This window comes from Rhinolophus hipposideros (genome assembly GCF_964194185.1).
Source record: "Rhinolophus hipposideros genome assembly, chromosome: 5".
In the NCBI taxonomy this organism is placed as follows: domain Eukaryota; kingdom Metazoa; phylum Chordata; class Mammalia; order Chiroptera; family Rhinolophidae; genus Rhinolophus; species Rhinolophus hipposideros.
This window is the reverse complement of record NC_138051.1, coordinates 31,023,537-31,049,953: the sequence shown is the minus strand read 5'-3', so window position 1 is coordinate 31,049,953 and position 26,417 is coordinate 31,023,537. Positions and strand designations below refer to the sequence as shown.

General features: G+C 35.1%; 2 protein-coding genes across 2 annotated transcripts; both read right to left on the bottom strand.

The window, feature by feature from the left end:
• Positions 1–5,189: 5,189 nt before the first annotated feature.
• On the bottom strand, positions 5,190–5,661 carry LOC308497205 (large ribosomal subunit protein eL32-like). Its single transcript, XM_081047566.1, has one exon. The coding sequence runs from the start codon at positions 5,635–5,637 to the stop codon at positions 5,230–5,232; it is 408 nt and encodes a 135-aa protein (XP_080903692.1). The 5' UTR covers positions 5,638–5,661; the 3' UTR covers positions 5,190–5,229.
• Positions 5,662–14,554: 8,893 nt separating this feature from the next.
• On the bottom strand, positions 14,555–15,505 carry LOC308497201 (olfactory receptor 4M1; the record flags this gene model as incomplete). The annotated part of the gene is made up of 1 exon (XM_081047562.1): positions 14,555–15,505. Exon 1 carries the CDS (start codon positions 15,494–15,496, stop codon positions 14,555–14,557), a length of 942 nt encoding a protein of 313 aa, XP_080903688.1. The 5' UTR covers positions 15,497–15,505.
• Positions 15,506–26,417: the final 10,912 nt, after the last annotated feature.

The window sequence follows — 26,417 nt, the reverse complement described above, 5'->3', positions numbered from 1 at the left end:
AATTCTGACCATTACATCCCAAGACAGCAGATGTCCCACCTGAAGAGTTGTAAGATGTGTTCATTTATTTCTTCTTTTTGTTCCTTATTAATATGAAGAATGACAAAAACATTTACCTCTCTAGCAATCTAACACTGCTTTCACAGCAGGCATCATCTCCTAATGGAAGGGTTATTCCTGCCTTTGTTCTTAAATATCTCTCATCACAGAGAGACCTCTTTTAGTTTTAAATACGTAACCAATTTGCTATGCCTCTGAAAATATGCTTTGGGAATTTGAAGGCTAACAAAGCTATGGAACACTTTCAATGGGAATTATTAGAATACCAACAAGATATAATCAAAGATTTCGATTAGTGATCTAATCTAAATTAGGTACAAATACACAAATATATCAGTTGAAAAGACACTATCACTTGTGGGGTCTAAAATCAACAATCCTTCAGTGACAGAGATAATGGAATGGAAAGCATGTTTATTAGGTCTGGTGAATAGAAAGCCAAGGGAGGTGATTTTATATTTAACACTGCAATTCAAAGGAGAAAAGTAGTATAATTGGTAGGATATCATTAAAATATCAAGAAAGGAAGTGATGTGGTCAAGTAGGTGGTAAATATGTTAGATTCAACATATTTCTGGTGACTAAGAGATAGGCAAAAAGAAAACAAGTGATGCTTACAAAGACTACTTTGCATAACCCTTCTTAGATAAAAAGAACTGCATGTTGTAAGACTGACAATTCCTCTCCTGGAGATGTCCTCCAAAATACGGGTAGACCCTAGGTTACCCGTGGTCTAGGTTATTTGTCCTTTTTCATTTTAGGAATAATTGCTTCATATGCTCTGCTAAAGCCATGATGAGGAACTATTTCCTTTCCAATTAAATATTATTGAACAGAAGAAAAATAATTAAGAGTCATGGTAGAAGGCAACATAATTTAAATTTTTGTAGGTTTGATTTTGTTTTAAAGAGATTTTCTAACAATTTAAAAAATTAAAATACTTGCAATAAAACATTGTAAATACCTACAATGCATAATCAAGCATATTTCATTCTAATTCATGTCCAGTTCAGAGAAAGAGAAGTAGGGGGAGTGGAAAATGGAAAAATAGAGGGAGAAAGAGATAAACGAAGTTATAAAGACAAAATGATAGATAAAAAGGGAGGGAACATTAAACAACAGGAAATAATGCAAAGACAGAATTAGTAAACTAGGAAATGAACACGAAAAGACAGAGAGACATAGCAATGCTTATTCTGTAAAGCCATATATGAAAATAAACTCGACTAATAAATAAAAGAAAGTTATTTATTTAAGAACATGAAACATGTGGAGAAACATGGGGAGAAAAATGCGCACTTTGGAGTATTTTAGAGTCTTTATTGCCACCCGACTTTGGAAATGTGACTTTTTTTCACAACTGTAACATTATCTGGGATGTTGCTTCCTAAATTTTGTCACAATACTTACAATAAAATTAACCTGATGATCTAAACTAGTCCACAGAATGGAGACCTCTTATTCCTACCGGGAAAAATGTATAATTTTAGACAATCTTAGAGCTAAAATCATGAACCAGGCTGTAATGTGGTGTTAGTAATGTAGCACTAAATGAGGTGCTACACAAATAAAGGTTTCTGTTCCTGGGGATTTTACATTCTAATGCATGGCAACAGACAATAAACAAACACAACAGAGAGTGACTATTTGATAGTGATGATTGCTATGATAAAAATATAACAGAGTGATGTACTGGAAACAGATGGGGGAGAAGACTGCTGTTTTAGGTGAGCTGGGCAGGGAGAGCTTTTAGAGGTGACATTTCAACTGAGATTTGAATGTTTAGAATAAGCCTACTACATGAAGATTGGAAGAAAGAGTTGGTAAAAGGCAATGAAGCAGGAAGCGTGGGATGGTGTACTGAGAAGCAGAAAGGAGGAAAAAGCAGCAGAAAGGCCAGTGTGGCAAGATAGTAGTGGACAAATGGAAAAAAAAAAAAGTATAAAGCATGATAGAGGCCAGATATAAAGGGCCAGATATAAACCAAATGGCAATTGGTCTTCACTCTATTTGAGATATTGTAAGTAGAGGAGTATCATTACATGACCTACATTTTAAAAATATCATTCTGGTGACTAGTAAAGAATGGGTTATAGACGGCAAAGAATGAAAGCAAGGAGACCAGTTAGGGAGCATTTGAAGTACTACGATATAAACAAGAGATGACGATAGGTTATGCTAAGAGGTAGAACAGAAGATGAAGGAAATAATTTATACCAAGGCTATATTTTGATGAAATAGTCAAGAGGACTTGTTTATAGTCTGGATATGAGAGGTGAGGAAGCAAGAATAATTCTTGGGACTTTGAATGGCATAAGTCAGTGGATGGTTTTTTACTAAGATGAGGATAAGTAGGAAAGGTAAGATTGGAAGTTAGACCTTATGCTTTAAACCTGATTGGTTCCCCAGTGAAGTCCTGTTCCCCTTCCTCAATAAAATATTTAAAAATAATAATAAATAAATAAATAAACAAAAGGTATTGATTTTTGAATAATATATTAATATGTTTCCAAAATAATTTGTACAATGAGAATTCTCCTTCCCATCTCAGTCCTCATATGTCCATTTCTCCCCATATCTCACAACAGAAAGTTGATATTAATTTCTATTGTGTCCTTCAAGAAATTATATATATTTACAAGCAAACATGAATATATTCTTGGTTATATTTCTTAAAATATAATTGATATACATTAAAATGCACAGGTAAGTGTTGGACGTGGTAACTTCTGTCAAATGTATGCGCTCAAGGAACCACTATCCCAAGCAAAATGTATAAAATTTCCATCACTCCAGAAAGTGGGTTTGTGGTCCTTGTCATCCTCCCCCGCAACCAACACCATAGTAAACAACCACTTTCCAAAATAGATTAGTTTTACGTTTCCTTGGATTTTTATCAAAATAGAATCATGTAATATGTATTCTATTTTATCTGGCTTTCAAACTCAGCATTATAATTTTAAGATTCACGCATGTTGTTGCATTATCTGCAGCTGTTCCTTTTTATTACTGAATAATGTTCATATATATATATAATCCAAATATTAGATTATATACATATACATTAGGTTGTTTCAAATCTTAGGCTATGAATAATATTTCCATGAACATTCTACCATAAGTTATTTTGTGAATATGTGTTTTCATTTCTCTTGGCTAAACACTTATGAGTAAGATTACTGGATCATAAAATTGATGTATGGTTACATCTTCCTGAAGTTACCATTCAGTTTTCCAAAATGATTGAACTATTTTAAATTCTCAACAGCAACGTATGAGACTTAAGTTACTCCCCCAACTCACCAGCATTTGGTGCTGTGTGTTAATCATGTCTTTTTATTTTCTGTATTTCTGATGCTTTGATATCATGGGATCTTGCCAACTCTGGAGAAATTGCTTCTCTCAGAATTAGCCAATTCCTAGAGATAGTCAATGACTCACCTGCAATGTAATGACTCACCTTTCATATGCAAACTAACTAATCCAGCCACATTTTTTTTTTGATGGACATTTTGGTTGTTTTTGTTTTATTTTGCTAATACAAACAGAACTGTAATGAATACACACATATATGTATATACATACACAATTATCTTTATATATATATATCTTTGCATATAAATATATGTCTTTGTGTGTGTATGTATATATGCACATACATATCTTTGCATGTATATGCATATTTTTGTATGTGTCTCTACACACACACACACACACACAAAATCTTTGTATATGTGTATTAGTATTTCTGTGGAATAGATTGAATAGATTCCCAGATGTGTAACTTCTGTGGTCAAAGGGTTTACACATTTCACATTTTGATAATTATTGTCAAATGTCCTCTAAAATGACTCATAATTCACACACCCAGAGTGTCTTTTCCCCCCACCCTCTCAATAATCTGATGGGTGAATTGGTTTTTATTATTAAGTTTATTGGGGTGACATTGGATAGTAAAAGTACATAGGTTTCCACGCAATGTGATATATAGATGATGTGTTACAGAATTGTACCTGAAATCTATGTAACTTTGCTAACAATTGTCACCCCAATAAACTTTAATTAAAAAAAAAGTATATAGGTTTCAAGTGTCTATTTCTATAGTATATCATCTATATATTGCACTGTGTGTTCACCACCAACCACCTTCTTTAGCAAGCTCTTACGATCTGATCCACTGAGGGGGGCACTGAGAAGCGGTGAGACAACTGAGTCAATTACATGGAAGTGTGTAGTATCAAGGATAGAAGTTCCTGGGGGCGCTGAATAAAACACTTTCTTTCCCTTCTGAGGTTTGCAGAGGCAAGTTTATGCCTGTTCTGCAGAGCAGTGGGAGAGTGCTCGGCCTGAACAGAGGATCGTATGTCTTGGGCCGTTTCCCCGATGACTGATGAGGTTGTGCATCTTTCCATGAGCTGACCAATGATTTGTATATCTTCTTTTCTGAAGTATATTTTCAAATCTTTGGCCTATTTTTCACTTGGAGAGAAAATAAGACTAAGAGATTCCAAATTTTCCTCCCACTGTGTGATTTTCTTATTAATTTAATACTGGTATTTTTGATGAGAAGTAATTTTTTAAAATTTAAGGTTAATTTATCACTCTTTATGTTTGTAGCTTTTTTTGTGCTATCTAAGAAATGATTGCTTATCCCAGGTATGTGAGAAAACATATTCTTCTATGTTTTCTTCTAGAAGCTTTATATTTCTAACTATTACACTTAGATCCTATGATTCAACTCAAATGAACTGTATCTGTACAGTGAGATAGGGGTCCAAGTTCATTATTTTCCATATGAATATTCAGTTGCTCTAGTTTCATTTGTTTAAAACTGTTTCTGCAGAATTATACTGGCATCTTTGATAAAAATCAAGTTACCATTTATGTGAGTTTATTTCTGCACAGACTCACATAAATATTATTTTGGTCAATCAATCTATTTGTTTATCCTTTCCATCAATACCACACTGTTTTGGTTGCTGTAGTTTTATAATAAACCTTGAAACCAGATAGAAGTCCTCTAATTCTTCTTCAGTTTCTTTTGTTATTCTGTATCAGATGAAAGCAGCCTTACAGTTATGCAAAAACAAATATTTAAACTATAAGTATTGTATTTTTTTTTGGAAGAATTTTATGGTTTTATTAAAACACAGTTTGCACACAAGCTGTCTATTCATTTTCTTCACTGCGCAGCCGGGCATTGGGATTGGTGACTCTGATGGCCAGCTGGGCTGCTCTTTCCACAATGGCTTTGCGGTTCTTTGAGGAGACGTTGTGAGCAATTTCAGCACAGTAAGATTTGTTGCACATCAGCAGCACTTCAAGCTCCTTGACGTTGTGGACCAGGAACTTCTGAAAGCCACTGGGCAGCATGTGCTTTGTTTTCTTGTTACTCCCATAACCAATGTTGGGCATCAAGATCTGGCCCTTGAATCTTCTGCGCACCCTGTTGTCAATGCCTCTGGGTTTCCGCCAGTTACGCTTAATTTTGACATAACGATCTGACTGGTGCCGGATAAACTTCTTGGTCCTCTTTTTGACGATTTTGGGCTTCACGAGTGGTCTGAGGGCAGCCATGATACCGAGTAGGAGATGAACGCCACCTCCCTAGGCAGCGCAGAGCTAAGTATTGTATTTCCTGAAATAAACTGAGTATTGAGAAAAAGTTGTCCCAGAATCATCAACTCTGAAACATGTTGGAGTAAAACTATAGAATTTTAAATGTAAAAATTTCTATGGACCTCCAAACAAACAAACAAACAAACAAACAAACAAAAAATTACCTATAAGTGTTTTTCCTTGAAGGTTAACATCAGACTTCTTTCAATAGCAACATAGAAAGTTGTTTTAAAACGTAGAGCAATATTTTCAAAGAAGTTAAAGAAACTATACTACAAGGATAGCTATATGTGACTTTTCAAATTTAAATTAATAAAATTTAAAATTTATTCCTTCAGTTCATAGCCAATGTCAAGTGCTCAATAGTCACATTTGGTTGGTGGCTACCACATTAGAAAACAATGGACTTTTGTACATTGATTTTGTTGCCAGCAAATTTACTGTATTCATTGATTGTTTCTAATAGCCTTTTGGTGGTGTCTTTAGAGTTCTCTATATATAGCATCATGTCATCTGCAAAGAGTGATAATTTAACTTCTTCATTCACAATTTGGATGTCTTTTATTTCTTTCTCTTGCCTGATTGCTCTGGCACGGACTTCCAACACTATGTTGAATAGCAGAGGTGATAGGGGACAGCCCTGTCGTGTTCCTGAACGTACAGCAAAGGGCTTCAGTTTTTCACCATTAATTATGAGATTAGCTGAGGGCTTGTCATAGGTGGCCTTTATTATGTTAAGGTATTTTCCTTCTATACCTATTTTATTAAGTGTTTTAATTATAAATGGATGTTGTATCTTGTCAAATGCTTTTTCTGCATCAATTGATAAAATCATATGATTTTTGTCCTTTATTTTGTTTATGTGATATATCACATTGATGGATTTGCAGATGTTAAACCATCCTTGTGCCCTGGGGATGAATCCCACTTGGTCGTGATAAATAATCTTTTTAATGCATTGTTGTATTTGATTTGCTAAAATTTTGTTTAGGATTTTTGCATCTATAATAATCAGAGATATTGGTCTGTAGTTTTTTGTGTGTGTGTTTTCCTTACCAGGACTTGGTATCAGGGTTGTGTTGGCCTCATAAAATGAGTTAGGGAGTACTGTCTCTTCAATTTTTTGGAAGATTTTGAGCAGGATTGGTATTAGATCCTCTTTGAAGGTTTGGTAGAATTCACTAGTGAAGCCATCTGGTCCCAGACTTTTGCTTTTGGGAAGGTTTTGGATGATTCAATTTCTTTACTGGTGATCAGTCTGTTTATATATTTCAGTTGTTCATGGTTCAGCCTTGGAAAGCTATATGTTTCTAAGAACTTGTCCATTTCTTCTAGGTTATTGAATTTGGTGGCATATAGTCCTTCATAGTATTCTTGGATGATCCTTTGTATTTCTGTGGTATCTGTTATAACTTCCCCTTTTTCATTTCTGATTTTGTTAGTGTCTTCTCTCTTTTTATCTTAGTGAGTCTAGCCAAGGGTTCGTCAATTTTGTTAATCTTTTCAAAGATCCAGTTCTTTGTCACATTAATTTTTTCTATTGTCTTTTTGTTCTCTATTTCATTTAGTTCTGCTCTGATTTTTGTTATTTCCTTTCTTCTGCTGACCTTGGGTTTCGCTTGTTCTTCTTTTTCTAGTTCTTTAAGGTGTAACATGAAGTTATTTATTTGGGGTTTTTCTTGTTTCTTTAGATAGGCTTGTAATGATATAAATTTCCCTCTTAAAACTGCTTTCGCCGCATCCCAAAAATTTTGGTAGGATGTATTTTCATTGTCATTTGTTTCTATGTATCTTTTTATCTCTCTTCTAATTTCTTCTTTGACCTTGTTGTTCTTTAAAAGTATGTTGTTTAATCTCCATGTATTTGTGTTTTTTCCTGCTTTCTTTTTGCGGTTGATGTCCAATTTCAAAGCCTTGTGATCAAAGAATATGCTTGGTATGGTTTCAATCTTGTTAAATTTCCTGAGGCTGATTTTATTTCCCAATATATGGTCTATCCTTGAGAATGATCCATGTACACTAGAAAAGAATGTATAGTCTGATATTTTAGTATGAAGTGCTCTGTATATGTCAATTATGTCCATTTCATCTAATGTGTCATTTAAGGCTGTTTTTTCGTTATTTATTTTCTGTTTGGATGATCTGTCCATAGCTGTCAATGATGTATTTAAGTCCCCTAGTATAATTGTGTTTGGTCACTTTCTCCCTTTAGTTCTGTTAGTAGTTGCTTGGTATATTTCGGTGCTTCCTGATTGGAGGCATAAATATTGATGACTGTTATGTCTTCTTTCTGTATAGTTCCCTTTACCATTATGAAATTTCCCTGTTTGTCTCTTGTTACCTTTTTCACCCTAAAGTCTGTTTCATCTGATATCATTATGGCTACACCTGATTTTCTCTGGGTACCATTTGCTTGGAGTGTCAATTTCCACCCTTTCACTTTGAGTCTATGCTTGTCCTTGTAGCTGAGATGTGTCTCTTGGAGACAGCATATGGTTGGGTTTAGTTTTTTGATCCAATCTGCTACTCTGTGCCTTTTTATTGGTGAGTTCAGTCTATTTACATTTAGGGTGATTATTGATAAGTGAGGATTTCCCATCATTCTCTCTTTAGTTTTCTGGTAAGGCTGTGACTCCATTGTTTCTTGCCTTTTTGTTGTTGTCTATTATTTGTGTGGTGATATTCTATGATGTTTCCCTCTGTTTCTTTTTTTTTTATTACTGTATATATTTCAGTTCTGGATTTTTTTTTGAGTGGTTACCCTTAAGATTATGTAAAAGAAAGTTTGATATTTAGAGTATTCCAGTTTCTTCAGCACGCTTACTTTCTTCATTCCCATATTCCGGTTCAGGCCTTTACTCTCCCCCTTTTTATGTTTTAGTTGCCACAAATTGTCCCTCTTCATGGTGGTCGAATAGCCTCCTTTAGTATTTCTCGTAGTGCAGGTCATGTATTAGAAAATTCCCTTAGCTCTGTATGTCTGAAAAGGTCTTTATTCCTCCCTCATATCTAACGGGTATCTTTGCTGGATATATTATTCTTGGCTCATAATTTCTCTCTTTCAATAGTTTGAATATTTGGTTCCACTCCCTACTGGCTTGTAGAGTTTCTGCCGAAAAATCTGATGATAATCTAATGGGCTTTCCTTTGTAGGTTACCATCTTCTTTTCCCTGGCTGCCTTGAGGATTCTTTCTTTGTCGTTGATTTGAGGCAGCTTCAATACAATGTGCCTTGGTGAAGGCCTGTTGGGATTGAGGTAATTAGGTGTTCTATTTGCTTCTTGGATTCGAGGATCCAGTTCTGCCCACAAGTTTGGGAAGTTCTCATCCTCAATTTGTTTGAATACGTTCTCTGTTCCCTTCTCCCTTTCTTCTCCTTCTGGTATGTCCATTATTTTTATATTGCTCTTTTTGATGGATTCAGAAAATTCTTGTAGCGTTCTTTCATTTCTTTTAAGTCTCAAATCTGTTTCTTCTTCCATCTGTGTCATTTCCAGGTTTCTATCTTTGATGTCACTGATTCTTTCCTCCATCTGGTCACTCTACTACCTAAGCTGGTTATTTCATTCTTAATTTCTTCTATTGAGTTCTTAATCTCCAGATATTCTATTTGGTTCTTTTTCAAAATTTAAATCTTTTTCGTAAAATGCTCATGTTGTTCTTTGATTGTGTTTCTGAGTTCATTAAACTGCCTTGCTGTGTTTTCTTGCATCTCGTTGAGTTTTCTCAGAACTGCAATCTTGAATTCTCTGTCATTTAAGTCACATATTTCCATCTCTTTAAGTTCCTTTTCTGGAGACCTTTCACTTTCTTTCTGAGCTGTCTTGTTGCCTTGGTTATTCATGGCAATTACTGATTTATTATTTCTCTTCCTAGACATCTAGAGGAGTGACTTCTGCAATGGGTTGATAGAAAGAGGTCTCTCTTTCGTTTACCTGTACTTGTTGATAGAATGTTTTATTTTCTCTCCAACTGTAGCCTTTTTTTCTCTCTCACTCGGCAGTGCTGTGTTTTCTCTGCACTATTGCAGCTTCTCACACAATGGGGGTTTTCCTGGGAGACAGACTTCTCCTCTGTTAATGGTTTGCCTTGGTCACAGGGCGCAGTGTCTGTGTGGGTATGGGATGAGCTTTTGAAGTTCCAAAGCTCTTCCTGCACCAGATTCAGAGCCCGTGTGTTTCAGCAGTTCTGTTTACTCCTGCAGGGATCCTCTCAGATAAGTGGAGTTAGGGGTGGGGTGAGCTGTGAGAGGTGGCCCAGAGCAATGGAGGTGACCACTACCACAGCCGGTCTTGCTTCCACAGCTCCCTCCCCTTTGCGGGAACTAGTTGGGCTGTGAATCCGTGTCTGCGATCCACAGTTCTGAGAACAGCAAATATTCTGTTCTTTTGATCTGACACTGCTACTGTTCTGCTTCTAGCACCGGGCAGGTGGGGGCGGGGTAAGCTCTGGGAGGGTATGGAGGGGGTGGCTGGTCTCAGTGCCTAAGGCTTCCATTCTCTGCTCGGCAGTGAGGGCTTAAGCTACTGTTTTCAGCCTTCTTCCCTCAGTCTTTTCTCCAAGGTCTCTGCCGTGAGGTTGGGTTCAGCCGTGTTATATGCTGCCCCCTCAGCCCTGTGGGCCATAAGCGGAGCCCTAGTAGTCTGAGTTCTTCCCTCTCCCGCAGCTGCGGTAGTTCAGGGATGCAGCGGGCTCAGAGTACTGAGCTAGGTCTGCGTCCTGCGCCTGCGTGGCTCTGTCTCCGCACTTCTCCTTTTCCTCCATCCCCGATTGTGTGATTTGCCCACCTTTAGGTGAATTAAGTAGTGGGCCTCTTCGTCTTGCCTGTCTGCTGTGCAGGGAGTCGTTTGTAGAGTTATTGTTGTTTGATTAGTTGTAAATTCCAGGGGAGCTTTACAGAGGCTCACCTCACACCGCCATTTTGATCAATACAATCCTACTCTTTTTTTATTTCTCCCAAAATCTAAATATACTTAATTTATATTTTGTAGATTTGTTGTGGTTGTGATTCTTTCTGTTGTTTTCTGGTTCTCACAGAACCTTGCTTTCTTGGTGTTCATTGATATTTGACTGTAAGCTCTTATTTCTTCAAAGTTTATCTGTACAATACTTTGAATTCTAGAATAAAGATTATTTGTGTTTTCTGCTATTAGGAGGCATTACAACTCTAGAACCAGATGCTGTGAACAAAATTATCAGCTATCAGTGATTCAGAGTATTCAATAGTGTAAATTCAAATTCAAAAAATATATGTGAACCCACTTATATTAATAGTTTATAATCCTTTTTCTCTTTTTAGCCTTTTGGGTAGTGCATTTTTAAAAATCCTTGATCCTGAAAATATATTCTTTGAGACCTCAGCCTGGTGTATAATATATCCTTGGGTGAGCTGGGCTTTGTCTGCTAAACATCTCAGTTTTTACCACCAGCACTCGTGGCCTTGAAAACAAAACACAAGTCCTCATAGTAAAAGCGGATTTCTCTGGGTTCCAAATTTCATTTGATTTTTAGATTCTCAGTATTCTACACTATCTTTTTTTTTTTTTTTTTTGCCAGCTCATCAAAGTATTTCAAAAGATGTTTATTCATGTGTATTTGTGTTTAGTGAGAGGTTCGGTAAAGCTATCTAATGTCCCACCTGATCGAAAAGGAATGCAACTCTATAGTTTCTGCATTGTCAAGGCATGTAGCTGTTCATACTGTTCATGAAAATCTCCATATTAATTTCAGTCTTAGCTTTAGTTTAGATTTACTATTCAGTGTCCGATCTAGTTTCTCTGTCTCCATATAATTGAAGCTTGTTCTGATAGTTTCTTCAAAAGGATTCTTAGACACAAAATTCCACAATTTTTGTTTAATGTTCAAAATTGTTTCTAGCCTTTTAATTTAAATACAAGTTTTGCTAGACATAAAATCTGAGATTTACACTTTTCTGAAGAATTTTGTACCACCTCACCTCTGTTTACTTAGTGATAGTTCATTATATTGTGTAACAATTCAAGGTAGGCAAACTGGCCTGCTGCCAATGGATCTGCATTGGTGAGACTTCACAAACTTTGTTAAAGGAAAACCCCAATCCCTGGGGAAAAGGAGATTGACAGTAATATTTTGGAATTTTTCATATACTTCATATATTTTTAAAAAAATTTTAATGAACATATTTTAATAAATAAAAATTACAAGGGAACTTTATTTTTGTTTGGATAATAAACATGTTTTTTTACCAGATGTTATAGTGAAGTCCATCTTGTTAATACTGAGATTAGGAAAATGCTATTAGATGAGTGGAACTTGAATTCTAAATTCTCAGGCAGGTCAGTGAGTAATTGAAAGTATACTCATTATCTGGAGCTAAAGATACTAACTTACTCAATTCAGATATTACTGATATTGAAAATTGAAGCTCAGCAGCAGTTTGGGAGGGAAGGAGAAATAGAAGAGACTGAAAGAAAAAAGGATTAAAAGACATTTAGAAGTAACGGAGAAGAAATAGGGAAGAGTTACATGGGGAGAAACAGTCTACCCACATAACTGAGGGCACTGGGTTATTTAGAGACATTAGTGTACATGAAAAGATTACATAGGAGATTAATACCTATTATATCCCTGTTCATTGTCTAAGGCAGGATTTCAAAATCTTGGCACTATTGACATTTGGAGCCAGATAATTTAGGGGATGGAGATAGCTGGGACATGTTTGACAGCATCCCTGGCTTCTATAGTATACAAAATGCCAATCGTATTCCCCAGTTGTGACTGCCAAAAATATCACCAGACATTGCTAAATGTCCCCTAGAGGCTGAAATTGCCCCCAGTTGAGAACTGCCGATCTAAGCCTTTATACCAATTATGTCCTCCATGAATCAAAGTAGATCACTGCTCACCAGCATGACAAAAGTTTCCACTTCTCTATCAATATTAATTCCAGATAGTGTTTCTAATTAAGCAATTCTTCATTGCACTACTATTTTTTTATGTTTTTTTCTCTCCTTATTCCTAGCTTCAATGTTTCTGCAAATATCCTTCTGTAGTAGCAATATACTGGTGTTTGAAGAGCATATTAAGTCTTTAGTCTCTTTCTCAAGAGCATTAATCTTAGCTAAATGAAGGATAAATGACAAATGAATAGAAGTCTGGCTGGTTCAGATACAGAGAAATAACAATAAGCTAATATAAAATCTAGAAACATAACTCATCATTTTTATTATCTATATGTATATCTTGTATGTTAGATTTTTTTCATATTATGTGGTAAACTATTAGGGAAGTCTACTGTTTTATTCATTTCCAGGAATGAGAAATCAACTCAAAATTTAGGAATCATAATTTCAGTAAATGTCTTTGGGTTCTTAGAAGAGAAGTCACTGTAGCAATGAAGATGAAAGAGGGTTATCATAGGGAAAATTTTCCAAAGAAAAGAACAAACTTTATACACTACAATTACATTCTATGTATCCGAGGTGCACTGGGTCTGGCACAAGTTACCTCCTCAATTAATAAATAGAATATAGATAAAGAGTAACCCTGGGATTATTTTCATAACTCATTCACATATGTTTATTTCTGATGCTGAAGAAATCTACTATCATATATATATATATATATATATATATATATATATATATATATATATATATATATATGTATGTATATATATGACTAAAGCTGAAAGCACACAAAGTGCTCTCACCCTTTGATGGATAAACACCCTCACTTTGAAACTAAAAAATTAATTTAAGTAAACAAATTTGTATGAACTCAAATATTCTAATCTATCTTTTACATTCTGAAACATAGTCAGTAGTTGGGATCTTAGTGTCAGGGAATAGTAAACTGATCACTAATAAATAATTCACTAGAGGATTATGGGAACCAATATATCTAGGTCTCTTCCATATGTACTAAAAAATGGTTTAATGGCAAAGAACTCTGAATTCAAGTGCTAACTAAAGCAGCACCCTACTAATTTAATGTTAACATGAGAGGCATAATCGACAAACACAGAAAATACACAAAAATGGCAAAGTGATAATAGTCTTTTAAAAATCACACAGCTAGATGACCATTAATTCCAGTCAACCTAGATTCCCTTCTTCCAAGTCTGCTGTCACTCTGGAAGATGTTAAGTAGAGACTAGCTATAAAAACCACTAGTTTACTGCAACTTCCTCTGGAAAGAGAGGGGTCTCTTGTAGTACACAAACTACACTCTGCTGCGAATTCATAAATTTTGTTTCCAGGATGTGACAGAAGCATGAGTTCTGTCACCAACAATGTAAAGTGGCTACCAACTGAACTATCAATTGAAATAGCTTATATGAATGTATCTTCAGTTTCCATCATTTACTCTGGCAAGAGAAAGAGATAAGAACAAAAGTAATCTATTTTTACAGTCCCAGGAAGATGGTTTACCAAACACCATCCCACTGGGCTAAGATTGAAACATGACAACAATATTTACTTTGATCACTGAAAGCTACTCTTATTCATATGCTGGCCATTTACTTCTTCATATTTATAGTGGACATGTCTCTCAGGTCTTACTTATTTTATTGTTTCTCAACACACATTCTCCTTACAGTCAAAGCCTCTCCAGAATAGTCACTCAATAAACAATTACTAAAAGTGTGTATTGTTGACCATTATTGTGTCATGAATTCTAATTGTGATCTGGCAGAAATTGCAGAGAGGGTGTGAGTACATTTATTTCCATTTCAATTTCTTTGTTTTTTCACCAATTTAAAAAAGAAAAACCTAGTGGGATTTTAAGAACTCAGATGAAAGGAGGTAGTGAAATCGGCATTATCACCACTGCAAATGCTTCTTACTCCAGGACAATGACCCTCAGAAGGACTGTTGAATATACCATTTATCTTTCACTTTTCTTTACATAAAATATTTCTATTGACCAACTTCCTCATGGCTGTCTTCACTTCCTTGTTTCGCAATGTGTAAATGATGGGATTAAGCAAAGGGAATATCACAGTATGGAATACAGATACCACTTTATCTAGGGAAAAAGAGTCAAATGGGCGAGCATAAATGTAGATGGATGGCCCAAACATTAATATCACAATCATGATGTGGGAATAGCATGTGGACATAGCCCGGCTGGTACTCTTACCTGAGCCTGAGTGTTTCTTGAGCATGGCCAGGAGGAAGGTGTAAGACATTAGGAGAGCAATGAAACACACCACAGAGATAAGACCACTGCTAAAGATCATGACTAACTCCTCTGGGAAGGTGTTGGCACAGGCAATCCGGACAACCTGTGTGATGTCACAGAAGTAATTGTCTAACTCATTGGGCCCACAGAAGGGAAGTTGAACAATGACAGCCACCTGTATTATAGAATGAATGAAGCCCCCTATCCAGGAGAGAGCAACCAGAATACAGCAGAGATGTCGATTCATTATGGTAGCATAGTGGAGGGGGCGGCAGATAGCAGCATAGCGGTCAAAGGCCATTACTGTGAGCAAGAACATCTCTGAGGCTCCAACAAAGTGCAAGAAGAAGAGTTGTGCAATGCACCCGCCAAAAGAAATGATCTTCCTTTCCACAAGGAAGTCTATGAGCATTTTAGGGGCTGTGATGGAGGAATACCAAATGTCAAGGAAGGCCAGATTAGCCAAGAGGAAATACATGGGTGAGGTCAGATGGGGGTCAAGCCTAATGGTGCAAATAATAAGAATATTTCCTGGAAGAATGAGCAAATAGAAGGATAGAAATATAACAAATAGGACTAGTTGCACCTCCCGAGTGTGGGATAGGCCAGTCAGAACAAATTCTGTCACTCTGGTATAATTTGCATGTTCCATATCTTCACTTTTTTTCTTAATATGGCTATGAAAAATAAAGAAATTATAATTACTCAAAATAGCTCTTAAGTAGAGTTATATTACTGCTTTCAAAATCATCAGATAGTCTCTGTCATTAAGAGATTGCATTAGGATATGTTTGGTTGTCCCGTTTTATGTCTCATAAACCAAGATAGGGAAAGAGTAAGTGATGACCTGAAAAATAAAAACATTAAAACCATGTGAAGTGTGTCACATCTGAAACCAAAATTTCAACTTTTTAATGTTATTAATTTCTACTTTTTATGCAACTCAGCAATGTACCAATCCTTCCGCCAAACATTTACCTTAGTCAGCAATGTGTGCAGCTGCTTCTGAGTTTAGCCAAATTTTAGACTGATAGTAAGAGATGCAGCCTGTTCTTTCTAGATTGTTTTGTTGTTGCTGAGAAATCTAACCAACTTGGAAATTTAGTCTTCTTACCTAATATCCAGTATGCTGATCTGGGAGTATTTTAGTTTTAATTTATCAAAGAGATCCCAGGGGTTCATGTATAGTGAACAGACATGTTTTTCCCTTAACCAAAGCCTACACAGCTTAATTCTTGGTAATAGGTAAGCAACAATGGTCACAGGTATACAACAATGAAGGGCCCTAAATGAAAATTTTTCTGGCTGTGACCAGATCCCATTACTCCACTGACCATGGATTTTACTCACTGTTTCAGGAAGGCAGGAAGAGGACAGTGATCTGAGAAATGGGTTTGCATGCCACCCCAGCTGACACAGTCTCCATTTCAAGGTGAAAGTGGTAATAAGGTTATTGCTAAAATTTTGCTTAAAGACATGATGTTGAACCTAACGCTACTATCTACTAGATAGAACAAAATCCTCAAATAAAAATAAGGTAATCATTCACTCTACTAAATATGCTTCCTCTTTTAAGTAGTGTAAAAACTGCCACACTGAAGTAAGTATTTCTTGTAAGCAACAGCCAATACTAAAGAGTTGCTTCTAGTCTACTGATGTGCGATTTTATAATATTGTTTCTCCTCAAGAGGTAAGCATAGGGAAAAAATGTTAAGGTTTTATAAAACCAAATAGATTTGATGGTGTCCAATAGTATACTATTGACTGAAGTAATCCAGTGTTTCTTCCTTGGAAACTACTGACTCAGTTTGTGCATACTTTTAACAAACATAGACATGTGACTTCCAAATCTAATATGTTACTAAAGCATGTATGAGTATCAAAGAAAGGCTGGATCATTAAAGTAGGCACACTAAAAAAAAGACCTGTGTGTACCAGGAATATGACACAAGAGGCAGAAAAACAAAAACATTCATAAAATTCATTACTGTGGGACTATTTAGCAAATGGGTAAATATTTCCATACGTACGAATAGTCCAGCGTGGGCCTTGGTTAGTTCATCGTATTAAGTAAAATAAGGAAATTTAAAATTCAATTCAGAAAGATTTTAATTGAAAGAAAGATAATGCTGCCAGTTTTTAATCCTTAACTTTCTTAAAAACTATAATTATGTGATAATTATGAGATTATCCAGAATGACATAGTTCCTAGGTTTCAGAAATCAATAGTTTTACTGTACTTACCTGAAGAGGGCACCCCACAGCCTCCATAACTAAAAACACAGTAGGTATATAATTGTAAACTCACAGCATACTGCTCATTTACTGATGTGTAAACTCTGAGTTTCCAACAATCAAAAATATCTCTACAAAAAGCATCTAGAACATTATAATTACTCAGATCATTTGGATATTTTTTATTATGCTATATCCATCTGTCCTTTTTGAATAGGTTGAAGTGATTAAATTATTTGTTCTTAATAAAATAATTGTCCTCTTGTGACTGAAAGTAGAATATTTCAATGCAGTAAATACTATTATAAGACCCTAAACTTTTTTGTTTTCATAGAGATACTGATATGATAATTCTGATCACCTTTCTTCCTCTGTCCTGTTCTATACCCATCCCATGAAAGAGGAAGAGAAAAAAGCTAATACAGAAAGAAAATACAGAAAGAAAAAAATGTAGGCTAATGTGCGTTGATGTCATGGAAAGACAAACACACTTTGGTTATTATGGAATAAAAAAGATCATTTTACCAAAAAAAGCATCAAAGAGATTTGCTTTTGTACCTCAATGTCCATGATATAATGTAAAATTAGAAGCTAATAAGATGTGCTTGCATTAAGAACCATAACTTACCTGATTTATTCCTTAGGAAAAAAAATACAGAGCATTCTTCCATTCTCACTCCTTGCTTAATGCCTCTCTCCTCTACTCCTCACAACCACCAAGTTAAAAAGGGACTCATTACTGGAGCACCTCAATCCAATAGTTAGCCAACCAAACTCTATGTTTCCCAAGCCACTACTCATCACACACACACACACACACACACACACACACACACACACACACACACACCATGACACTAAACCATGTCACTTCCTCACTGAAGGACTAACCAACACATATATTCTCTACATGAACATGAACATGGCCTAAAATACTGTTAAACCCATAACAATTCTGACCTTGGCCTGCATTTGTAATTTAATGCATGTCAGAACAAAACTTTACAATGGTATGGAGAGCTCTATCCGAAAACATATAGCTTCTGTGTCACTTTTATAAATTATTTGTTTATTCAACAAATATTTATGGAGTATCTACTATGTGCTAACTGCTGAGAACAAAACAATGACCAAAAGAAGACTCAGTTTCTGCCCCCATTGAACTTCCATTTTAGAAATATAGACAGACAATAAATTAGTAAACAAACAATAAATAAATGAATAAAATATAAATGAGTAAAATAAATAATTACCACTATTGATAAGAGACAAGAAGGAAATAAAAATAGAAGTATGACAAAGAATAAATAGTGGTAGTGTGTGGTGGTGATGTATAGTGATAACTTTTTTATTTATTTTATTTAGGTACATAAGTATAGTTGGTATACAATCTTATATTGCTTATATTAGCTTCAGGTGTACAATATAGTAATTTGACATTTTAATACCTTACAATGTGATCACCCAATAATTCTGGTAATCATCTGTCATTGTGCAAACTTATTAAAAAGTGGAGGGGAACATAGTCAATCACATACTGTACTGATGGCTTTTTAGAAGAGCTTCTCTGAATTGGTGACATTTCAGCTAATTTTAACATAGGAAAAAAGCCTGTGGGGGAATAGAGAACAGCAAATGCAAAGGCCTCCTGGCAGGGAAGAGTTCCAAAGAACTAGGGAAGACATTTGACTGACTAAGGCACAAGAACAGACTAAAGAGATAGTCAAAGACTCCCTTTTCTCACAGTTACCATTTTTTGTGTGTGATGAGAGCACGTGAAATCTGTTCTCATAGCAAATTTCCAGTATTTAATAGTATTATTAACCATAGTCATAATTCTGTATATTACATCTCTAGACTTATTCATTCATCCTACATAACTACAATGTGTACCTTTTGACCAACATATCTCTATTTCCCCCACCTCCCCACCCCTGGTAACCACCATTTTACTCTTAAATGGATAAAGAAATTATGAGATATACAAGGTCTGACAATGAAGTTCATGAACTCATCCTAGAAAAAGTGCTACATACCTCATTGCTGAATATCACTATAGTCACCTTTGAAGTATGCCCCTTGGGGAGCTATGCACTAATGCCAGCGCCTAGTCCATCCTTCAAAGCAAGTTTGGAACTCTTTTTCTGGAATGGCCATCAGAGCTGTCATCGTATTACTCTTGATATCTTGAATGTCATCAAAATGTCTTTATTTCCATATTTCCTTTATTTTTGGGTAAAGAAAGAAGTCATTGGGGGCCAGATCAGGTGAGTAGGGAGGGTGTTCCAATACAGTTATTTATCTACTGGTTAAAAACTCCCTCACAGACAGTGCCATTTGAGTTGGTGCATTGCTGTGATGCAAAAGTCATGAATTGTTGGTGAAAAGTTTAGGTCGTCTAATTTTTTTGCACAACCTTTTCAGCATTTATAAATAGTAAACTTAGTTAATTGTCCAGTTGGTACAAATTCATAATGAATAATCCCCCTGTTATCACAAAAAGGTTAGCAACATAATTGCAACAAGTTTTCAAATTTAACTGTTAGACTTAGTATAATTCAGCTTTTAGGAAGAGTTCCTGCCATTTGCAACAACATGGATGAAACTAGAGGATATTATGATATTATTCTGGTAGCTCAGCCACCAGAATCTGTGTGATGTTGGGAAAACATTTCAACCTCCCTCTACAGCTATTTCTTCATAAATACATAAGGGATTTTAACTAGAATTTTAAGGAATATTCTAGTCCTATAATTCTAAGATTCTATGAAAATAAAAGTGGATTAAGAGTAAAGGTCCTACAAAAGTAAATTAAGAACAATATGGGTGAGAGGATCGAAGGACAGATAAAAGATCTTCCCAGACAAGAAAAAGCAAAAGGAGTTCCTCACCACCAAATCAGTATTACAAGGAATGTAAGAGGGACTTCTTTAAGACAAAAAAAAAAAATAAAAAATGTGAATAATAAAATGGCAATAACTACATATCTATGATTAATTACTTCCAGTGTAAATGGATTAAATGCTCCAAACAAAAAACCTAGGGTGGCTGAATGAAGAAGTAAACAAGACCCTTACTTATGCTGCCTACAATAGAATAAAGGGATGGAAAAAAAGATATTTCATGAGAATGGGGAAAGAAATCTGGGGTAGCAATACTTATATCAGACAAAATGGACTTTAAAACTAAAGGCTATAACAAGAGAAAAAGAAGAACCCAGTAATCCCACTTCTGAGTATTTATCCAAAGAAACCCAAAATACTATTTCAAGAGAACATGTACATCCATATGTTCATTACAACATTGTTTACAATGGCCAAGATGTAGAGGTAGCCCAGGTGTTCACTGGTGGATGAATAGATAAAGAGGAGGTGGTACAATATACAATGGAATATTGCTCAGCCAGGGAAGAGAATGGGTTCTTGCCATCTGTGGCAGCATAGATGGACCTGGAGGGTACTGTGCTAAGTGAACTATGTCAAACAGTGAAAGACAGATGCAATGTGATTTCATTTATATGTGGAATCTAAAGAACAAAATAAACAAACAATACAGAAACAAACTCATAGATACGAAGAACATTTTAATGGTTGCCAGACGGGAGAGGGGTTGAGAATGGGTAAAAGAGGGAAGGGATTAAGAAGCACAAATTGGTTGTTACAAAGTAGTCATGGGGATGTAAGGTATAGCATAAGGAATATAGTCAATAATATTGTAATAACTATATATGGTGTCAGATGGGTACTAGATTTATTGGGGTAATAGATGGGAGGGAGTTGGGGGACAGGGTGAAAAAGGTGAAGGCATTAAGAAGTACAAATTGGGAGTTACAAAATAGTCATGGGGATGTAAAGTAAAGCATAGGGAATATAGTCAATAATATGATAATAACTATGTATAGTGCCAGGTGGGTACTAGACTGTCAGGGGGATCACTTCTTAAATTACATAAATGTCTAACCACTATGCTGTATACCTGAAATTAATATAAAATAATATTGACTATCAACTGTAATTGAAAAATTTAAAAAGGTGGGGGAGAGAGATGAAGGGGAATAAGTGATCCCAATTTCCAAGTATAAAACAAATAAGCTATGGGGAAGTAATGTACAACATGGGGAATATAGCAAGTATAATAATATTGTGATAGCGTCATATGGTGTCAGATCGTTTCTGGACTTATCATAGTGATCTCTTCTCTAGGTATATAGATGTTGAATAACTATTGTGTACACCTGAAACTAATATAATATTGTATGTTAGCTATATTTTAATAATTTTTTTTAATTTTAAAAGAACAATACATGTGACAAGGTGAAGGGACAGTAATATAATCACCACTGTAGATACATACAGTACATAAAAGAAATGAGTTTATTTTTCTTATTCTGAGTACTTCAAGCTCATCTACCTCATTCTGTAAGATAATGAGGAGGCAGTGTACAAAAATATCTTCACCATATAAATGAGTATGTGGAGCCATGGGACCTTGAGTCTCATAAATAAACTAGTAGCAGAAAAATACCAAGATATAGTAAGTATCTTGATTTTCTATACACATTTTTGCCCACGGTAAATTAAGCAAGAAGAAAGCATTAGGATCAGAGAAGGGCTTATCTCAATCTGAGAGAGTTTTGAAGTTCATATGCTGGTTATGCATTTCTCTTATAATAGACTTAGATATACAGTGTGAATGCCTTGGTTCTTACACAGCTGACCCCTTACTAGCTGTGTGACCTTTAGCAACTCACTTCCTTCTCTCTGCTTTAATGTGCCCCATCAATGCAATGGAGATAATAATAGGACCTACCTCATAGGTATTATTATTAATGAGCTAACGCATGTAAAGCTCAGAAAAATACCTAGTACATAGCTCACACTTAATTTATTATTATTATTATTGTTGTTATTTTTCCTTGCAAAGTAGCAAGTTTAATCGAGAAATTATCATCCTAACATATGATTTCCAAAATATTGCCCTCGAATGTCTGTTTATACTTCCCTTTTCTCACTCTACCCCCAACTACTATCCTTGGATCTGGAAGACTAAGAAATCATTTAGGGAAAAGGACAAGAACACCTGACTTCTAAACACTACCATCTCCTCTCATTTTCTCTAGAGTACAGTCCCATGTGACTGTTGATAAATCACCATTATTAATTCCTCCAGCTACTCTCAGAGGCTTTTTTGCCAAATGCCTGAAATTTTGTATGAATAATTTCTAATAAGCACCGTAGAAGTTTGAGTTCCCATAGTAGTACTCTGTTCACATCTCCAATAAAAACTTTAGTCATTGCATTGTAATTTTTTGGTTTATATTTTGGCCAAAATATAACAGAAACGCTAAGCTCCTTGAGGGGGCTTGTCTCATTTATATATCTAATTTAGTGCCTAAGATATATATATCTCATTTATATATCGAATGTAGTGCCTAAGATAGCTCCTGGCACGAGGGTCCTTAATATGCATTTATTGAATGAATGAATGATTAAACTGATGTTTTAAGTGAATAAATTAATTAATGACTTTGTAGGAAAAATTGTCAAATACTTCCAAATCTAATTGTTTTATAATTCATTTGGTGTTTTCTGACTTTGCTTCATGATCCCTGATTTTTATTTCCTGGAATCTTCTTTCTAAAATATATTCTACCCATATTAATTTAAAACAAGGTTTCTTTGGTTTTTAAGTTTCTTTTTCTTTTTTTCTTATTCTCTTCCAAAGTTGCTACTAACAACTCTAGTCCCTTCAAAATGAAACATCTCAGGCCTTAGCTCCCCCATCATCTTCACAGAGGCCATCCAGAAGAACCATCGGAAGTCAAAGTTTTCCTGATTTTATTTCAGGAGTGAATGACAGGATTGAAAATTTTGAAAGATTATTTTCATAATTTGGCACTCTCTGAAGACTGTTTAAGAATGGTTCATCCTGTACATATGAGATGACCAAGGTGTCTTCTTTTTTTTTTTTAAGCTTCCAGATTTTTTTTTTGGGGGGGGGTGACAATTGTTACTGAAATTACATAGATTTCAGGTGTACAATTCTGTATTACATCATCTATAAATCCCATTGTGTGTTCACCACCCAGAATCAGTTCTCCTTCCATCACCGTATATTTGATCCCCTACCCTCATCTCCCACCCCCCACCCCCTTACCCTCTGGTAACCACTAAACTATTGTCTGTGTCTATGAGTTCTTGTTTCTCATTTGTTTGTCTTGTTCTTTTGTTGTTTTTGGTTTATCACATATCAGTGAAATCATAGGGTTCTCTACTTTTTCTGTCTGACTTATTTCGCTTAGCATTATACTCTCAAGATCCATCCATGTTGTCACAAATGTTCCTATATTATCTTTTCTTACCGCTGAATAGTATTCCATTGTGTATATATACCACAACTTCTTTATCCATTCATCTATCAAAGGACATTTTGGTTGTTTCCATGTCTTGGCCACCGTAAACAAAGCTGCAATGAACGTGCAAAAGAATGAAACTGGACTGCTATCTGTCACCATGTACCAAAATTAAATCAAAATGGATCAAAGACTTAAACATAAGCCCTGACACAAAACTGCATAGAAGAAAACATAGGTACTAAACTTATAAACCTTGGGTTCAAAGAGCATTTTATGAATTTGACCCCAAAGGCAATGGAAGTAAAAGCTAAAATAAACAAATGGGATTATATGAAACTTAAAAGCTTCTGCACAGCAAAAGAAATCATCGACAAAATAAAGAGGCGACCAACTGAATGGGAGAAGATTTTTGCAAACAGTGCCTCCGATAAGGGGCTAATATCCAAAATATACAAGGAACTTATGAACTCAACAACAAAAACAAACAAACAACCCAATTGAAAAATGGGCAGAGGACCTGAAGAGACATTTCTCCAAAGAGGATATACAAATGGCAAATAGACATATGAAAAAATGCTCAACATCACTAATCATCAGAGAAATGCAAATGAAAACCACAATGGGATATCACCTCAGTCAGAATGGCTATCATCAACAAGACAAATAGTAACAAGTGTTGGAGAGGCTGTGGAGAAAAAGGAGCCCTCGTACACTGTTGGTGGGAATGCAAGGTGTCTTCTTAATGCCCTTTTCAGCCTTGGGTTTAAACGCTTTAGTTGTAGGGATCGAGCAAAAGAAAAAATTGTTTGTTTACCAACTCCATTCTCTGAGTATTTTACATAGTTATTCCTATCATTATATCCATCCCATTGTCTCAAAAATAGAGTGGCTGATGTAAATATCATAACACCATTCTTTTACCTACCAAAGAATGTGCCAGCCTTGGTGTAGTCCGGGACAATAGAGGGGGGGAGAAGGTGCCTCTTCCCCCGTCCACACAGAAAGCTTTGTCCTCTATATTTTGTTATATTTCGGTTCCTTCCCTGATGTAACAATGAGCTAACTAGCACCACAGGTTGTGACTAAGAAAATCATTCCTCTGGAGGCCAGGTCCAACCAACTAGGGGTAAAAAACCTGAGGGAATAATTTAAAAGTTGGTATGTGCTTCATCCAAAGAGCACAGAAACACAACATTTGAATTGCCCAGAACAAGTAAGGAAAATGGCAAATTTCTTTGAATTAGGAGTGATAAATATTATGATGTGTGATATGCCCTCTACAATATGATGCACATTTCCAATTTTACTGTCCCAAAGGACTGTATCACTTAGAGATGTTGGATGCTTAGGAAAATGGAAACATGTCCAAACCCAATATTAATACTACATAAATTGCTTAAACAGTGTACACATGTTGTAATGAAGTCCTTAAGTAATAACTCCTTAATATTTCTGACTTTTATCCAATGTCTTATACACATGTTTAATGATTACTACATATCAGACACTGTACTAGGCACAAGCATACAATGTTCCTTCTGAACAAGGAACAGAAGTTGTTTCCCTAAATAAACCTATTATTGACTCTCCTACCTATGAATCTACAAATACTTGTCTCTATCCCTCATCTAGAAATATTCTACGATAAATAAAATTAGGTCCTATGTTAATTTAGTTTTATCAGTCTGAACTCCATCTCATGTCTTTCAGAAACTTTTCCTTTTATGAAGGGATTGAGAAGTACAAATTGGTATTTACAAAATAGTCATGTGAATGTGGAGTACAGTATGGGGAGTGTAGTCAATAATACTGTAAGAGCTATGTATAGTGTTAGGAGGGTATTAGACTTATCCGGAGATCACTTCGTAAGTTATATAAATGTCTAACCATTACACTGTATACCTTAAACTAATATAAAATAATATTGAAAGTCAACTATAACTGAAGAAATGTCACAGGGGTGTAAAGTACAGCATAGGGAGTATAGTCAATAATATTATAACTATGTACAGTGTCAGATGGGTAATAGACTTGTTGGGGTGATTACTTTTTGAGGTATATAAATGTCTAATCACTATGCTGTTTTGTATACCTTAAACTAATATAATATTGTTTGTCAACACTAATTGAAAAATAAATGTTTTCGAAAAAAGAATGAAATTTATCCTTTTAAAATTATCTCCATATTATACTCTCAATGGCCAAACTTGATCTTTATGAAGTGAGGATAAGAATTACCTTTCAATTAAAAAAAAATTGCATTCTCAGTGATCCATGAAAATCTATCAGATATTCTTCCATAAACTACTAAAGCTTTGTGTTTAAGTTGGAGATGAAAAGACTCAAAAAGGGCTTAAGTTGGAGATGTAATTTGTTTTCAATGGCCTCAAAGGGGCAAGTCAGAACAAATGTGTATTTTTAGAGAGTTTGTTAAACACAAAAATTTTCAAGAAGTTTAGCTTATATTCAGATTTAAATGGTTGAAAAACTTCAGTTTCTTCCAAATTTTTATTAAATGCATATATAAATACACAAATAATAGAAGTGTCAGGTTATAAATCCACTAGATTGTCGCAAAAATAGTAGAAAACTCAGCGTCTTTTTACAACTGCTTTTTTATTTGGAAGGCTTTCTAACTCCATTTCCTTAGGCAAGTTCCTGCCTCTGGGAACTTAATTTTTCTTATATGGAAACTAGAAATGCTAAGAGCATATAAAGGTGTCATGAAATAAAATTGATAAAAGATATGTCACAAGCCCATAACAGAGTCTGGTGCATATTAGGGACATAAATTATAATCATGATAATGAAAAAAATGAAAGTGTCAATAGGATTTATAAATAATGTATTCCAAATTCTAGTGGGAATTAACAACAATGATTAATAAGAAAATAATGCTGAATTATTTGTTTTTAAATCGATGTATAAAGAAACTTAAAGACAATTTCCTTTAATGTGGTTGACCCAAAATTTTTCTCTTATT